Here is an 18,174-nt window from a genome sequence, read left to right as displayed (position 1 = left end):
ATGTGAGGCTGTGGATGGACCAGGCATACCACAAGTGGCTTCCACTATGGACTCTCGGGAACATGGCGGTGCCCAGAAGCTTGGAGATGCCAGAAACCGCAAAGCCCCAAAGAGGTGTCACAGCTCTGGCTCAGGGAGCCCTTGGATCTGTTACGGCTCTTTCAGTCCCGCCATTCAGCGGGTCCCAAGTTCTTGTCTTGCATCCAGGAAGAATGAGGTACGCAGACAACTGGAGCAAGGCAAAGGGTTGCTTTATTGAGTGATGGTACAGCTCTCAGGAGACCCAAAGTAGGTAGCTCCTTTCCACAGGCAGGTCAACCTGTTGAGTGCAGCTCTCAGCAGAGAGGAGACCCAGAATGGGCAGCTTTTATCTGCAGGCAGGTCATCCCAACATCTGCAGCCCTCAACGGAGAGGAGACCCAGTGTGGATAACCCATTTCCACAGGCAGGTCCTCCCAGTGTCTGCCCAAGTCTGGCTGAGTCCAGGGTTTTTACAGTCTTCAGAAGTGTGTGCTGACTGGTCCATGGGCAGGCCCAGGAAAAGCACCTTAAGTTCTCACTCTGGGCCACAGACTCCACCTGGAACTGACAGCCTGGCCCCTATGCTTCAGGCCATCCCTGGCTTGAAGGTGGGGCTTCACCGAGACCTGCCCCTTTCCACCCAGGAGCCTGTCTGCCTCTTGTCGCCATCAATCATGTTGTCCATGACGCCCAGCTGTTCCGTGCCCAGGGGCACCTGCAGGCCCATGCTGAGCCACCCTCAGCACCCCCTTGGCCTCCCTCCTGTGCTCACTGGCACCCAAAGTCCGGAGGGGGCCAAGGTGGTAGGAAGCTGGCATGTCAGCACCACCCCAAGGTGCGGAAACCCAGCCAGGTTGCAATAGTGCCCAGGCTCGGCTTCAACTTTGCTCCAAAATCAGAGCAGGAGCCGGGAGCTGGGAGAGTCCAGGCAGTGGGAGCAGGCACTTCTGAGACTGTGGGGGAAAGGGGTCTTCCCGGACCTCCAAGAGTGCAGAGATGCCTGGGTCCGCAGCCAGGGCTGGGTGACTGCAGCTGCACCCGTGAGGGCGGGCTCCCACCCCACTAACTCATAAGGGGGCAGGGCTCCTGCCAGCTCCATGGAATGTGCAGCCCTGGCTGCACAGCCCCCACTATGGCTGGCATCTTTGCAGCAGCCGCTCTAGACAGGCCTCCATTGCCACCAATGGGGTCTTGCTATGTTGCCCAGCCTGGCCTCAAACTCTTGGCCTCAAGTGATCTTACTACTTCAGCCTCCCAAGTAGCTGGGATTACAGGTGCATGCCACCACTCCTGGCTCATGTCAGTAAACTGAAATCTATTCTGTTTCATTGATTCTAAGATGCTCTTTCTTTCCTCTCACTTTAATATCTCTGAAATTGGAGTGCTTCTCATAATCAATGATGTTTTACAACTGTTACCAGTCAGGTAGCAGTGTGATGGAATTGTGTGAAAACCTTCCACTGCCATCTTTCTGGTAAGATGACGCATAAGTATGTCTTAGAAATACAGTCATTCTTTTAGTCATCTGCATAGTCTACAAAACAGATGCACATAATTTATGTAATTCTCTACTTACACTAAATTCTCCAAAGAATTTCTGGATTAAAGGGTATATATAAGCACATTAAAAATGTTAATAGGTATTAAAAAGTCTATGAAATTATGCTCCTGACAGTGAGTAAAAGTGTCCATTTCTAACATTGGGTATTAACAGCAATCTTTTAAAATATTTGTTAATCTCAAAGATTTTAGGAGTGTTTTAAATCATTTTTAAAAAATATTTGATAACTTTGCTGCCCTATGTGAAAAAAAATTTTTTGAGATATTTGTACACTCATCTGCATTCAAAAGAAATAATACAGAGGTCTAGGCCAGGCGCGGTGGCTCACATCTGTAATCCCAGCACTCTGGAAGGCTGAGGCAGGCAGATCATGAGGTCAGGAAATCGAGACCATCCTGGCTAACACGGTGAAACCCTGTCTCTACTAAAAATACAAAAAATTAGCCAGGCATGGTGGCGGGCGCCTGTAGTCCCAGCTACTCGGGAGGCTGAGGCAGGACAATGGCGTGAACCCAGGAGGCGGAGCTTGTAGTGAGCCGAGATTGTGCCACTGCACTCCAGCCTGGGCAACAGAGCGAGACTCCGTCTCAAAAAAAAAAAAAAAAAGAAAAAGAAAGAAAGAATACAGAGGTTTTATGTACACTTTATCCAGTTTTCTCCACTGGTGACATTTTGGAAAACTATAGTACACTATCACAACCAGGATGCTGGCATTGATACTGTGGTATAAGAAATACATATTCGATCTTTGTCCCTAGTTCCTGGCAGAGTTCCTAAAACCCTTGGACTATTCTGAGTGATAGAAGTGTCTTTTGTTATTAAGTCCCTTAATGAGGTGACTACTGGTGGGTCCCTAGATAGCTTCAGAAACAGAGAAATCAACGATGTGATTAGATAGGGTTAGAAATTTCAGCCTGGGCTGGGCATGGTGGCTCACGCCTGTAATCCCAGCACTTTGGGAGGCCGAGGCGGGCGGGTCACAGGAAAGGAGTTTGAGACCAACCTGGCCAACATAGTGAAACCCCGTCTCTACCAAAAATACAAAAAATTAGCCAGGCATGGTGGTGCACACCTGTAGTCCCAGCTACTCAGGAGGCTGAGGCAGGAGAAACGCTTGAACCCGGAAGGCAGAGGTTGCAGTGAGCTGATATTGCACCACTGCACTCCAGCCTGGGCAACAGAGCTAGATTCCCTCTCAAAAAAAAAAAAAAAAAAAAAAAAAAAAAAAAAAAAGAAATGTCAGCCCGACCCTCTCACTTTGGGAAGTGGAGAGGGGCTGGAGACTGAGCTGCATCACTGAAGGCCAATAATTTAATCAACCATGTCTATGTAACAGATCCTCCATATAAACCCCTAGCAATGGAGTTTGGAGAGTTGGTGAACACATCCGTGTGCCAAGAGGGTGACGCACCTCAACTCCATGGGGACAGAGGCTTTGTACTCAGAACCCTTTGAGCATCACCCTGTGTACTTCCTCATCTGACTGTTCATTTTTATCCTTTAAAATAAACTAATATTAACTACAGTATTTTTCTGAGTTCTGTGAGTCACTCTAGCAAATTACCAACTTTAGGGGGGAAGTGCTGGGAATTCCAGAAATTGTAGCCAAGTGAGACAAAAGTGTAGGTAATCTGAGGATTCAATATTGGGGCTGGCATCTGAAGTGAGGGCAGTCATGTGGGACTGAGCCCTTAAGTACGTGGAATCTGACACTAACTCCCAGGTAGTTAATGTCACAATTGAATTGAATTGTTGGGACATCCAGTTGATGTTAGAGAATCAGAAAACTGGAGAATTGGTTGGTGTAGGAAAAAACATCTCAGATAAAATCAACTGGCTCTTGCCCCAGTTTTACCTGTACTCATTTGTGTTTGTGTATGTGTATGTATTTAGTTCCACGTAATTTTACCACTTAGATTCATGTATACACTGCTACAGTTAAGATACAGAACAGGTCCCTCACTACGAGGATCCTTCATATTGCTACTTCCTTCCCCTTCTTAATCCTTGTCAACCATTAAATAATTTGTTCTCCATTTAAATAACTTTGTCATTTCAAGTATGTTACATAAAAATCTTTGCAAATTATATATTTGATGTGGGACTAGTATCCAGAATATATGAGAAACACCTAACTCAACAATAAAAACAAAAATAACCCTATTTTTAAAAGGGAAAAGGCAGGTGTAGTGGCTCACACCTTTAATCCCAGCCCTCTGGGAGGCTGAGGAGGGCGGATTACTGGAGGACAGGAGTTCAAGACCAGTATGGCCAACATGACAAAACCCTGTCTCTACTAAAAATTAGCCAGGTGTGGTGGCACATGCCTGTAATCCCAGCTACTCAGGAAGCTGAGGCATGAAAATCACTTGAACTCAGGAGGCAGGGGTTGCAGTGAGCCAAGATTGCACCATTGCACTCTAGCCTGGGCAATAGAGCAAGACTCTGTCTCAAAAAAGAAAAGGATTTTGTATTAGTCTGTTCTTACACTGCTAATAAAGACATATGAGACTGGGTAATTTATCAAGGAAAGAGATTTAACTGATTCACAGTTCAGCATGGCTGGGGAAGCCTCAAGAAACTTAACAACCATGGGGAAAGGGGAAGCAAACACGTCCTTCTTCACAGGGCAGCAGGAAGGAGAATACGTGCCCAGCGAATGATGGTTTTATAAGGGGCTTCCCTTATAAAACCATCAGATCTTGTGTCACTATGATGAGAATAGCATGGGGCAAACCACCCCCATGATTCAATTATCTCCACCTGGTCCCTACCACAACACATGGGAATTATGAGAACTACAATTCAAGATGAGATTTGGGTGAGGACACAGCCAAAATATATCAGATTTGAATAGACATTTCCCCAAAAAAGATATACATATAGCCAATAAACCCAAGAAAAGAGACTTAACATCATTAGCTGTTAGGGAAATTCAAACCACAGTGAGATGTCCCTGCACATCCACTAGGATGGCCATACCCAAAAAGATAATAACAAGTGTTAACAAAGATGTAAAGAAAGTAGAACCCTCATACATTGCTGGTAGGAATGTAAAATGGCGTGGTCACTTTGGAAAAACAGTCTGGCAGTTTCTCAAAAAGTTGAACATAGAGTTAACATATGACCCAGTATTTCTGCTCGTAGGTATATACCCAATGAAAGCAAATATCCACACAAAAAGCTGTACACAAATATTTATAGCAACATTATTCATAATACTAAAGAAGTGGAAACAACCCAAATATCCATCAACTGATGGAATTGCAATAAGTTAATTTGCAATGGCAATAAAAAAGAATGAAGTACATATTATAAAACAGATGAACCTTGAAAACGTGCTAAGTGAAAGAAGTCAGTCACAAAAGACTATATATTGCATTATTCCATTTATAAGAAATGTACAAAATAAGCAAATATACAGAGACAAAGTAGAATAATGGTTGCCTAAAGCTGGGGGCATAGAGAGAATCTGGAGTGTTGGCTAATGGGTACAGGGTTTCTTTTTGGGGTGACAACAATGTTCTCAAAGTAGATTGTGGTGATGGTCACAAAACTCTGAATATACCAAAGAAACCACTGACTTGTACACTTTAAGCAGGTCACATGTGTGGTATGTGAATCATATCTCAAGTAAAACATAAGAATGTTATATAAATGGAATCATAAAGTGTATAACCTTTTGAGATTAGCTTTTTTCACTCAGTATAATTTCTGGAGATTGATCCAGGTTGCTGCATCTATGGATATTTTATTCTCAATCCTTTGTATTGTTGAGTAATATCCCATTATATGAATCTACCAGTCTAAGTTACTTTTTAATCATACTGAGAATGAGTATATTTTACTATAGTACCAAGTAATATTTTTTTATCCTGTGAGTTGTTTTTTCATATCCTTGGCACCTTTTCCTAATACCCCCTTTGTATTAGCTCTTTATCATGTGTACTACAAATTCTTTTTCCCAACTTAACTCTGCTTACGATGATTTTTGCAATTAAGTTTTTAATTTTTATGTAGTGAAATATTCTTCTAGATTTTCTTCTAGTACTCTTATGGTTACTTATTTTTTTATTGTTAAAATCTTTAATTAAACCTTAACTTATTTTAGCATAAAAAGTTAGCAAGTTGAATCTTTGGATCCACCAGCAGTGTGACATAGTAGAAAGATCCAGGGGCTAGGAATCAGAAGGACTGGGTTCTAGTCGTGGCTATGCCACTACCTAGCCAAATCACTCTGGGCAGACAACTGCTCTGTGGAACCTGCCTTTTCGGCTTAACATAGTTTTGGTAAATAAATAAGATTATAGACTTACAACAGGATACTCAAAAAAATGTTCAACAGATGCCTCTTTATGAAAAAAACTTGAAACATTATATATATATATATGTTTGTATCACTTACAATACTATTCCCATTTCATGCGCTATATACTAGAAAACTCACACTGTCAGCCTCAGACATAATACTAAAGAAGTGGAAACAACCCAAATATCCATCAACTGATGGAATTGCAATAAATTAATTTGTAATGGCAATAAAAAAGAATGAAGTACATATTATAAAACAGATGAACCTTGAAAACATGCTAAGTGAAAGAAGTCAGTCACAAAAGACTATATACTGCATTATACTATATTATACTGGATTTGCCCTCCCGCAAATCCTGTGTCTAAAGAAGTCAAGTGATTTGCCTAGGGTCACAGGTGAAGTCTAAGGAGGAGCTAGTTTCAGAAGTAAACCCAATTAGCTATACCCCAGTCTTCTTCCTGAGTCAGAGACCACCATTCTTCTGCCTGCCAAAAATGAATTGTCATTTTGTATTCATATCTATACATTAAAAAGAAAACGAATGAAAAACTACTGTCTGAAAAATGTACAGCCTGTAAGTAGGAGGTGGTGGGGTGTTAGCAGAGAGTAGAATCAGAGGGCTGAATATCAAGTTATAGGCTCCTACCTTGCTTCCGACAGCCTGGGATTTTGATAAAGGCCCCATAGTCTGTCACCATAGCAACCTATAAAGATGGGGGGAAAAATCAGCGTCACATAAATGAGAATCTTTCTTCTGTAGCATTTAAGCTAGTCTCCCCAAATTTGTACTTCATATTGACTGCCTCTGTACGCTACAAAACTGCCTAAAAATGATGCTCTGTCAAACATTCTTTCTGGGTTTTTTTGAAATTTAGACTGACAGGTATGTGTGTACACATTAAAAACACTGGGAGATTAGAGTGTTATCACACGGTGTGATGATACTGAGGAATACCCAAATCCTATACCTAGTAAAATCACCAACGGAGTTTCATGAACAAAGGGAACATATTGATATTACCAGAGGAGTTTCATGAACAAAAGGAACAAAAAGCAAAAAACCAGGTAATAAAGCTATACTTTATATTAGCTAGGACTGAGGCCTCCAAACCCAATACAGAGAACTTTAATAAATTTGGGATGGATCACGCAGGGCATTCCTCCCCTCATACCTGAACTTCAGATCAAACCAGAGCAGACAGCCTGTTACATTTAACTCCAAGTCTGAGTCTTGGGTTTCATCAAGACAACTAGATTAAAAAGCCAATACGTATACAACTGACAGAACCTGAAAAGATCTAATCAGAGAGAAGGAGTTGTCCCCCCAGTCTTCTGCAGAGTTGTCTAAGATGAAGAAGTCAGAGGCTTGATGGGTCTATGTAATAGGCAACCAATAAATGGTAGTGATGAAAGGCCCAGAACCCCTGCCAGATAAAAGATAAATAATTAAGCTAGGCTCTAGCTCTGTCTTCCCCCTGTAGCCTAGCCCATCCCCCGACCTGTGGATTGAGGGTAATGTTGTCATCATATACCGAATTTAACACTAAATGATTATTTGTAAAATATTCAATATAATCTTACATATATAAACTTTATTCTTTTCAGTGTCTTTAACTAGCTGCTTCATCCTGAGCACTGTTTCAGCTTCACCATAACTAAAACAAGGGGAGTAATTAAAACAATCCTGACTGCACTGCTATTTACTAATATATACTGAATACTCACTATATGCAAAATAATATTCAAAATGCTTTGCATAATCCTTATGTCACTGTATGGAGTTGGCACTATTATTCAATAGACAACAAAAAGATGCATGAAGAGATTAAGTAACTTATCGGAGGTCCAAAGCTAAATAAGTAGCAGAGCTGAGATTTGAATCCAGAGTTTTAATTACACTAGAGCTGCTCATAGGTCCCCTCTAACTATAAAATTCTAATGGCCAAAAGCAATGTGGTATCTGATATCCTATCTATTCCTAGAAAGCATATACAGTAGATCCTTATGTTGCAAATGAAGTGGAATAGTATAGGTGTATCTGGGTGCTGTGCCACGTGCCTGTAGTCCTAGCTACTCCAGAGGCTGAGGCTGGAGGGTGGCCTGAGCCCAGGAGTTGAATCCAGCCTGGATAACATAGCAAGACCCCATCTCTAAAAAAGCTTTTAAAAAAATAAAAGAAAAAATAACAGTATAGGTATAGAAAGTGAACATGCTTTGGAGTGAAAGATGTGGCTTCTAATCCTAGCTCTGCCATTTCCAACCTGTAGGATCTTGCACACAACTTGCCTTTCAGGGCCTAAGTTCCCATTTGTTCTCACTTTGCTGCTGCAGATAACAAATGATGTACATAAAGTGACTGACATAGGTATGTGGCACATAATGGACATTCAACAAAGTGTAGCTTTTCAATAATTTACAGTCTAAGACACTGAAGCACAAAAATATTAGTGACTGGTAGGAAGCCACACAACTACTTAAGAGTTAGGGAGGCCAGGCACAGAGGCTCATGCCGGTAATCCTAGAACTTTGAAAGGGCAAGGCAGGTGGATCACCTGAGGTCAGGAGTTCGAGACCAGCCTGGCCAACATGGTGAAACGCTGTCTCTAATAAAAATACAAAAATTAGCTGGGTCTGGTGATGGGCGTCTGTAATCCCAGCTACTCGGGAGGCTGAGGCAGAAAAATCACTTGAACCTGGGAAGCAGGCGTTGCAGTGAGCCAAGATGGCGCCATTGTACTTCAGCTTGGGCAACAAGAATGATACTTTGTCTCAAAAAAAAAAAAAAGAAGTTGGGGATAGAACCTCGGTCCCTTGACTCCCTAGTCCAATGTCTTATACTTAACCAAATATCATCATTACTTACTTCAATGTTAGGATGGAAATAAATAAAAACTTTCATTCTCATTTTTTAATGGAGACATCGGACAGAGCACTTGAATGAACTCTCCAAGACACAACATGAAGAATGGGTTATGAACCAAATGTTCTAAACTCATGTTTTATACTGCGTAACATGCTATGCTGGGTTAGGAACCAGAGAGTCCTAAAGAAACAGTACAATCACACAGATACTTAAAATGAAGGCAAGGTAGAGCCAACAAAATGACTTTAGAGATTAGCTGGTCCATTTCTACCATGTTTCAGATGAGGAACGTAGAGATCAGAGATACAAAGTGCTTACCTGAGTTTAAAAAGCAATTTGTTCTTTGTAAAAGAGGGCCACATAATAAAGATAAGTCTCCCAATTTTTAATTGAAATAAAAGCAAATAGCTTCTTTCTCGACCAACTGAAGGCACTTTGGCTTTTGTTCCACAGTTCTAGAAAGAGGGCTGAAAAGTCTCATACTGTGTAACAACATTATTAAAGAGCATGATCATCCAACAAACTTAACAGTAACATCTGGGTCAGGTGCAGTGGCTCATACCTATAATCCCAGCACTTTGGGAGGCTGAGGCAGGTGGATCACTTGAGGCCAGGAGTTCAAGACCAGCCTGGCCAACATGGTGAAACCCCATCTTACTAAAAATACAAAATTTAGCTGGGCATGGTGGCACATGCCTGTAATCCCAGCTACTTGGGTAGCTGAGGCACGAGAATCGTTTGAACCCAGGAGGTCGCGGTTGCAGTGAGCCAAGATCATGCTACTGCACTCCAGCCTGGGTGACAGAGCAAGATTCTCTCAACAAATAAATAAATAAGTGAATAAATAAACAAATAAATAAATCTGGAAGTTAGAGCCAAAATCACCTCACTGCTGTAAATTAAGAGAATCTCACTTTTCAATCCTGAAGCTCCAGTGTCACATTATGGTCTTTAGAGGTAATATAACAGACCTTAATTTGGCCTCTCCCAAAAGGAAAGGTTAATATGCTCCAGAATGGTTGCACTCAACTGTTGAGGCATTGTTTCAGATGTCTAGCACCAGGTGTTTTCATCACTGTGTCTCCTAGGGTGCAGTCACACCTGCCATAGATGATCACGCAGTCTGCCGGGTGTCCCAAGAATAATTAGTCAAATAGCTCAGGGGAAAAAATTCAGTAACTATCTCAACTGAATTCATTAGACTTGGGTAAAATAAATTTCCCATCTTCAGATTATAGGTGGCAAATGGCCTTGAAACTTGTTATCATCATAACGTAAATGAAGAATTTGAGGCTCAGGGGCATAAGTTACTGTCAAAAGTCACAAAGTTAGATACTAGCACAGCCAAGTACAACACAGACTTTTTTTTTTAATTCTAGTCCAATGCTATTTCGGCCTTACCAACATGAATCTCCCCTCAGCATTTCTTTGGCTATGGCAAGCCTAAGCCAAATCCCAAGTCTCACTGCTACGCTTGTACCCCTACCATGTACTAATATAATGCACTCTGCTACCAACATGCTTCTCAGAGGATGAGAGAATGAATATTGGCTTCTCAGCTATTTAATTACTAGGTCCCAAATCCCTGCTGAGTTCACCAAGAGAAGAGCTGGGACATGGGCTGAAACACCACCTTCTTCAAGGACAACTAGTGCTGTGAGGCTTGGGCTCCATTTTAAGCACCTACCTACTATGTACAAGATACCATGTCAGGTACTGTGAAATAAAGACAACTTTAAAAAAGGGATGCCCAGTCATTTTAAATGACTTTGAAGTAGTTACCAAGACATATGAGACAATCATGGCCTCTATTCTACAGTAACTCACAATCTAGTAGTGGAGAGAGAGACATACAAGTAATAATAATACAAGACAGACCAGGATAAATGCTGTAACAGAGCTGTACCAACAAATGACCATAGAACCACCAAATTTATCTATATTCCTCCTATAACTCAATTCAGTCAAAAGAATTCTCTTGGCTGGGTGCCGTGGCTCACGCCTGTAATCCCAGCACTTTGGGAGGCTGAGGTGGGCGGATCACCTGAGGTCAGGAGTTTGAAATCAGCCTGGCCAACATGGCGAAACTGTCTCTACTAAAAATACAAAAAATTAGCACGGCGTGGTGGCTGACGCCTGTAGTACCTGCTACTCTGGAGGCTGAGGCAGGAGAATCGCTTGAACCCAGGAGGCGGAGGTTGCAGTGAGCTGAGATTGCACCACTGCACTCCAGCCTGGGTGACAGAGTGAGACTCTGTCAAAAAAAAAAAAAAAAAAAAAAAAGAGGAAGAGAAGAGAAGAGAGCAAGCTGTAGGTTAGGATCCACTTTAGAAATCCGAATTATTCTGTGGAGGGCAGAGTGTTCTTCCCTTTCTTTTGTGCAGCACCTGATGAGTGAGGGCTTCATGATCAGAAAAATCAGTTTCACCTCCAGTGCTACACTTCCTTCTTCTGAGCTCCGGTACCTTACTAACCTTTGGGGATACCATGAGCCATAAAGAAAAAGGACAGAGGCTTTAAAGAGCAGAGCTGTTTGCTATGTGTTAAAATGGTATTATACTTTGTATCGACTATTATATTACAAGTTGGGATCAACTTAACAGAAGTCAAGAGCCACAATTATCTATAACTGACTGATAGTCACAAAGTCTGTCCTCCAAGACCTCACATTATTAGGAGGTAAAACTTCTGTCAACCATATAAAAGCAAGTATGAATGCCAAGTATAAATATCAAGTATAAATGATACCATTAAAATACTATAGGCTCAGGCCGGGTGCGATGATTCACGCCTGATCCCAGCACTTTGGGAGGCTGAGGTGGGCAGATCGCTTGAGCTCAGGAGTTCAAAAGACCAGCCTGGGCAACATAGTGAAACCTTGTCGCCAAGAAAAATTAGCCAGGTGTGGTGGTGTGTGCCTGTAGTCCCAGCTACCTCGGGGGCTGAGTGGGAGGATCACTTAAAACCCAGGAGGTGGAAGCTGCAGTCCAGCCTGAGCAACAGAGTGAGACCTTGTCTCAAAAACAAGGAAAAAAAAAAGAGGCCCAGTGTGGTGGTTCACACCTGTAATCCCAGCACTTTGAGAGGCCAAGGTGGGTGGATCACCTGAGGTCAGGAGACTAGCCTGGCCAACATGGTGAAACCCTGTCTCTATTAAAAGTACAAAATTTAGCTGCGTGTGGTGGCGGGTGCCGGTAAGCCCAGCTACTTAGGAGGCTGAGGCAGGAGAATTGCTTGAACCTGGGAGGTGGATGTTGCAGTGAGCAGTTGCAGTGAGCCGAGATCACACCATTGCACTCTAACCTGGACAACAAAAGCAAAACTCCGTCTCAAAAAAACAAACAAACAAACAAACAAACTACATGCTCTTGTAAGACACTGAAAACAGTTTTTTGGCTTTACTTTCACTTCAAGAGGAGGCAGCCAACATTAATTAATCCCTACTATGTCTCAGGCATTGTATTTTTATAGATGATTGTAGGGTCCAGCCCCACAGAGTCGGTGGGTCTCTCCCCGTGTGCGGAGACGAGAGAATGTAGAAATAAGGACACAAGATAAAGAGATAAAAGAAAAGACAGCTGGGCCGGGGGGACCACTACCACCAAGACGCGGAGACCAGTAGTGGCCCCAAATGCCAGGCTGCACTGATATTTATTAGATACAAGACAAAGGGGCAGGATAAGAAGAGTGAGCCATCTCCAATGATAGGTAAGGCCACGTGGGTCACGTGTCCACTGGACAGGGGGCCCTTCCCTGCCTGGCAGCCGAGGCAGAGAGAGAGAGGAGACAAAGAGAGAAACAACTTACACCATTATTAGAGACTTTTAGTACTTTCACTAATTTGCTACTGCTACCTAGAAGGCAGCGCCAGGTGTACAGGATGGAACATGAAGGCGGACTAGGAGCGTGACCACTGAAGCACAGCATCACAGGGTGAAGGTTAGGCCTCCAGATAACTGCAGGCAAGCCTGACTAATGTCAGGCCCTCCACAAGAGGTGGAGGAGTAGAGTCTTCTCTAAACTCCCCCGGGGAAAAGGAGACTCCCTTTCCCGGTCTGCTAAGTAGCGGGTGTTTTCCTTGACACGCTACCGCTAGACCACGGTCCGCCTGGCAACGGGCATCTTCCCAGATGCTGGCGTTACCGCTAGACCAAGGAGCCCTCTAGTGGCCCTGTCTGGGCATAACAGAAGGCTCGCACTCTTGTCTTCTGGTCACTTCTCACTGTGTCCCCTCAGCTCCTATCTCTGTATGGCCTGGTTTTTTCTAGGTTATGATTATAGAGCGAGGATTATTATAACATTGGAATAAAGAATAAGTACTACTAACTAATGATTAATTAATTCATATATAATCATATCTAAGTCCTATATCTGCTATAACTATTCTTGTTTTATATTTTATTATACTGGAACAGCTCGTGTCCTCGGTCTCTTTCCTTGGCACCTGGGTGTCTTGCTACCCACAGATGATAGCTTATTTAACCATCACTGTAATTCTATGGAAGAGAATTACTGTGAATAAATGGAACCTCCATTTAACAAACAAGAAAACTGAAGTTCAAAGAGATTAAGTGACACCCTAAAGGCTCACATAGTAAGCAAAAGAGGTGGGACTAGAATCCCAATTTTGTCTGGTTTCAAAGCCTCTGGTCTTGAAACAAATATAATGCCTTCTCTACCAAACGATGATAATTCATTCAGTCATCAAAAATGTATCAAGCACTTACTATTTTCTACCCATCCACCTAAGACTGAGATATACAACAAAACAGACAGAACTCAGCCCTCATGGAGCTTAGTGTCTTGTGAGGAAGATAGACATTAAACAAGTATATAATTAAATACAGTGTGAACCTATTTATTTACAATGGGTAAAAAAAATTCTGAGGAGACATTAGGGCTGAGACCTAAAGGATGAATACAAGAGGATGGGAAAGTGGGTAGTTAAAAGGAAGAGTGTCTTAGTCTGTTTGTGCTGCTATAACAAAATACCGCAGAAATTTATTTCTCACAGTTCTGGAGGCTGGGAAGTTCAAGATCAAGGTGCTAGCAGATTCTGTGTTTGATAAAGGTTCAGTCTGCTTCCAAGATGGCGCCTTATTCCTGTATCCTTTGGAGGTGACAAACGCTGTGTCTTCACACAGCAGAAGGAATGGAGAGGCCAGGCAGCTCTCTGTAGCCTCTTCTATAAGGGCATTAATCACATTTACAAGGGCACAGCCTTCACGACTTAACCACTTCCCAAGTGATTAATACTTCTTAATACCACCTCTTCATACCCCCACGTGGGGGACTAAAGTTCAATATGAACTTTGGTATTTCTCCAATATTCACTTTGAAGCCTAATCCCCAATTCAATGGTATCAAGAGGTGTGGCCTTCAGGCCCCTCATGAATGGATGAGTGCCTCATAAAAGGGCTCGAAAGGGTGAGTTCGCTCCTTCTGTCCCTTCTGTCATGTGAGGACACAGCATTTCTTCCCTCCAGAGGATGTAGCAGGAAGGCGCCATCTTGGAAACAGAGAGTAGTCTTCGCTAGACACCAAATCTGCTGACAACTTGATCTTAGATTTCCCAGCCTCCAGAACTGTGAGAAATAAATTTCTGTTCTTTATAAATTACCCAGTCTCAGGTATTTTGTTATAGCAGCACAGACTAAAAAAAAAAAACAGCATGTGCAAAAATCCTAAAGAGAGAGAAAGAACTCAGACTGTTCAAAGCTATTAAGGAGGCCAGTGTGTCTTGACTATGAGTAGGGTAGAACAAACAACATTATAAGAGCACCCAGCGGCAAGCTGTGGAAGGTCCGTGTCTGTATTCAATTGTAATGAGAAGCTTCTGAAGAAACGTGAGAAAGCAACATGTCCGACCTACTTTAAAAATCTTATTCTAGGCCAAGCACAGTGGCTCATGCCTGTAACCCCAGGACTTTGGGAGGCTGAAGTGGGAGTATCACTTAAGCCCAGGAGTTTGAGACCAGCCTGGGCAACACAGTGAGACCCCAGCTCAATTTTTTAAAAAGAATTAAAAAACAAAAACAAAAACAAAAATCTTATGTTAGCTGCAATGTAAGAACAGACTGGAGAGCAGCTACAATGAAGCAGGAATCCCAGTAAAGACCAGGCAAGAGATGGGGAGTTTTAACTAACAGGGTGCCAAGGGGATAAAGAAGTACACAGACCACAGATATAATTAGGACTCGCAAATAGACTGGAGTGGGAGGGAAAATCAAAATCAAATCAGGAAGAGAAATCAAGGATGATGGCCAGATGTGTAGTCTGGGAACCTGCAGAATAGTGGTTCTATTTGTTGAGGTGAAAACATCTAGAAGAGAAACAATTTTTTGAGTGTCTCAGTATGTTCTGTGTTACTTTAACAGAATACCAGAGACTGGATAATTTATAAAGAAATGAAATTTATTTGGCTCATAATTCTGGAGGTTGGAAAGTCCAAGAGCAAGGTGCCAGCATCTGGCAAGAATCTTCTTGTTGTGTCATCCCATGGTGGAAGGTAAGAGGGTAAGAAGGAGAGAAAGAGATGAAACTCACAGCCTCAAGCCTTTCAATAATTGGCATTAATCCATTCAGGAGAGTGGAGCCCTCATGACCTAAATACCTCCTACTAGGCCCTACCTTCCAACGTTGATGCACTGGAGATTAAGTTTCCAAAACATGCTTTTTAGGATGTTCAAACCACAGCAGTGAAAAAATAAATTCATTTTAAAACATAAATTAGACATGCTGGTATTCCAGTGATGATGTCAACTACACACTTAAATATCTGGAGCTTAGAGAAGGCACATGTGATTGCCACATGTTCCGCTGGCCCTTCCCATTTAAGCTGTAATGCTCGAGACAGACTTAAGTGGACAGGAACATCAAACCCAGTTGTCACCCTCAATCTATTCTTAACATAAATGGTGGGTTTTCAAAACACAAAAGAATATACCTCTCCTTGGAAAATAGTGTAGAGAGCAGGCAAGTTTTCCATGGTCTCAGGCCTTCCTGAATTCATCCTTAATATTCTATGGCTCCTCCATTTCTCTTCTATTAAAGCTAATGCAAGTGTCCTGTCATAAAGAAATCAGACACCAATTACAGAGATATCTGCGTTAAAGAAATGAATACGCAGACAATCCACAGCTATTCTCTACAGAATAATACCACTAGATTTAACACCATACACTTTTATCCAAATCTCTCTTGTTTATTCTAATTGTGGGGAGTTTTGGAAACCTTGATCCTATTTCTCAACAATTTGTTACTTACCCAAGGTCATCAGGCTACTAATTTTGTTGTGTTTGGTTCTTTAAATTGCTATTTTTGCTGGGGAAGAATTTTGGGGGAGGGTGGGAAAAGATGGTAAGTATGTTTGAGCGGATCTCAAAAACATGGAATAACAGAAATAAAAACATTAATGGACCACTTACTATGTCCAAGCACTGTGCTAAGCACTAGACATGCAATCTCATTTAATTCTCAAAACTCAGGCTGGGTATGGTGGCTCACACCTGTAATCCCAGCACTGTGGGTGCTGAGGTCGGACGATCACCGGAGGTCAGGAGTTCCAGACCAGCCTGGCCAACATGGCGAAATCCTGTCTCTACTAAAAATACAAAAATTATCCAGGCGTAGTGGCGGGTGCCTGCAGTCCCAGCTACTTGGGAGGCTGAGGCAGGAGAATCACTTGAACCTGGCAGGCGGAGGCTGCAGTGAGCTGAGATCACACCACTGCACCCCAGCCTGGGGAACAGAGCGAACTCCATCTCAAAAACAAAACAAAACAATTCTCAAAACTCTTAAAATGTAGGTTCCATTACTATTATATTACACAGATGAGAGAACAAAGGCTTCCAGAAGTCAAATTACTAAGCATGTCAAAAAGCCAGGAAATGGGGAGTCAAACTAGCTGACTCCAGAGTCCATTCTCTTAACTACTACGCTAGGTGTTAAATCTAAAGTGACTTCAAAGAGAAAAGGGCTTACTTTCTTTTTCTTGATAAAATTAAAACACATACACACTGTGAAAGTTCAGATAATAAAAAAATTCAGATAATACATTAATAATAAAGAAAGGCCGGGCGCGGTGGCTCAAGCCTGTAATCCCAGCACTTTGGGAGGCCGAGGCGGGCGGATCACAAGGTCAGGAGATCCAGACCATCCTGGCTAACACGGTGAAACCCCGTCTCTACTAAAAAAAATACAAAAAATTAGCCGGGCGTGTTGGCGGGTGCCTGTAGTCCCAGCTACTCGGGAGGCTGAGGCAGGAGAATGGCGTGAACCCGGGAGGCGGAGCTTGCAGTGAGCCGAGATCACGCCACTGCACTCCAGCCTGGGGGACAGAGAAAGACTCCGTCTCAAAAAAAAAAAAAAAAAATAAATAAATAAATAATAATAATAATAATAATAAAGAAAATGAAATCATCTGTAATTCAATTTGATCTATATTCTTACAGTTTTTTAATATGTAGAAGCGGTTTTTTAATGGAATCATGAAATCATTAACATTTTCTTATTATAGCAATTCATACACATACACAACTTTTTGTTAACACATACCTAATAATCCATTGTTGGATGTACCAAATTCATTTAACTATTTCTGAATTATGTGAAAACGCAGATTGCAGTTCAGTAGGTCTGAGGTGTTACCTGAGATAATGCATTTTCAACCAGCTACTAGGTGACACTGATGCTGCCTAGGTAGCAAAACTTACAGCTTTGGATACTTACCTCAGAGATAATCTTGTTCAGCCTCCTGATCCTACACAGAGCGGAAACCAGCAATCTAGCGGCTCTTAAACATGCCTCTTTACTCTGTTGGATAAATCACTGCCAAAATAAATCTAATGGTACTATCCTCAGTTCTCTTTCCTCCCAATTACACTTGACACCAGTAAGACCTAAAATTATTTTTCTTGTGTTTTCACAGGTAAATACTTTCTTCTCTCCTCAACCCCCACTGCTTCCTTTCACTTTCAGAGGATGACTTGATGTCCTGATTTTGGTAAGTATTCCTGATTGACAATGACCATCCCTTAAGTAGACAGCTTCACTTGAAACAGAAATGAAAGAAAATCCTGTCAGGACATCCAAACCCTTGTTCTAGTATTATCCCACAGCTCAGGAACATCCCTGTCCTCAAGTTCATAAGATAATCTTATATCCTTATAATAAACTTGCCCTTTTCTGCTTAGGTCAGCCAAAGTGTCTTTTTATTACTTTACTAAAAGTACACAGAGCTAATACAGGCAGATTTGTCAGTTCTTGAGAAATAGCTCATAAACAGGTTAATTCCAAGTTTTACATTCTGGTTAAATCCTGCCTCTTCCATTTCATAGCAATACAATCTCATCTCTAGCCTGTCCCTTCCCTCTGTCCAGTATCCCTCACCTCACATGCTAGAACAGGAGTTACTAA

The 18,174-nt window shown here is 42.1% G+C and overlaps 1 protein-coding gene across 2 annotated transcripts in view; it reads right to left on the bottom strand.

Annotated features, from left to right (window-relative positions):
* ZCCHC17 (zinc finger CCHC-type containing 17) overlaps positions 1 to 18,174 on the bottom strand; it is a 72,453-nt gene that overhangs the window by 41,036 nt on the left and 13,243 nt on the right. The window contains exons 2-3 of one of the 2 annotated variants that reach the window (XM_030823275.1): positions 15,704 to 15,824; positions 6,541 to 6,598 (exon numbers count right to left, since the gene is read on the bottom strand). In XM_030823275.1, the coding sequence (XP_030679135.1) occupies positions 6,541 to 6,598; positions 15,704 to 15,769 (124 nt within the window). In that variant the 5' untranslated portion in view covers positions 15,770 to 15,824. Of the gene's footprint in view, positions 1 to 6,540; positions 6,599 to 15,703; positions 15,825 to 18,174 lie in introns of those variants that run through there. The other variant, XM_030823276.1, reaches the window with a different exon arrangement.

This window comes from Nomascus leucogenys, chromosome 12, assembly GCF_006542625.1.
Source record: "Nomascus leucogenys isolate Asia chromosome 12, Asia_NLE_v1, whole genome shotgun sequence".
Classification (NCBI taxonomy): Eukaryota; Metazoa; Chordata; class Mammalia; order Primates; family Hylobatidae; genus Nomascus; species Nomascus leucogenys.
The sequence above is the reverse complement of the archived record's forward strand: the minus strand, read 5'-3'. Positions and strand labels throughout refer to the sequence as shown.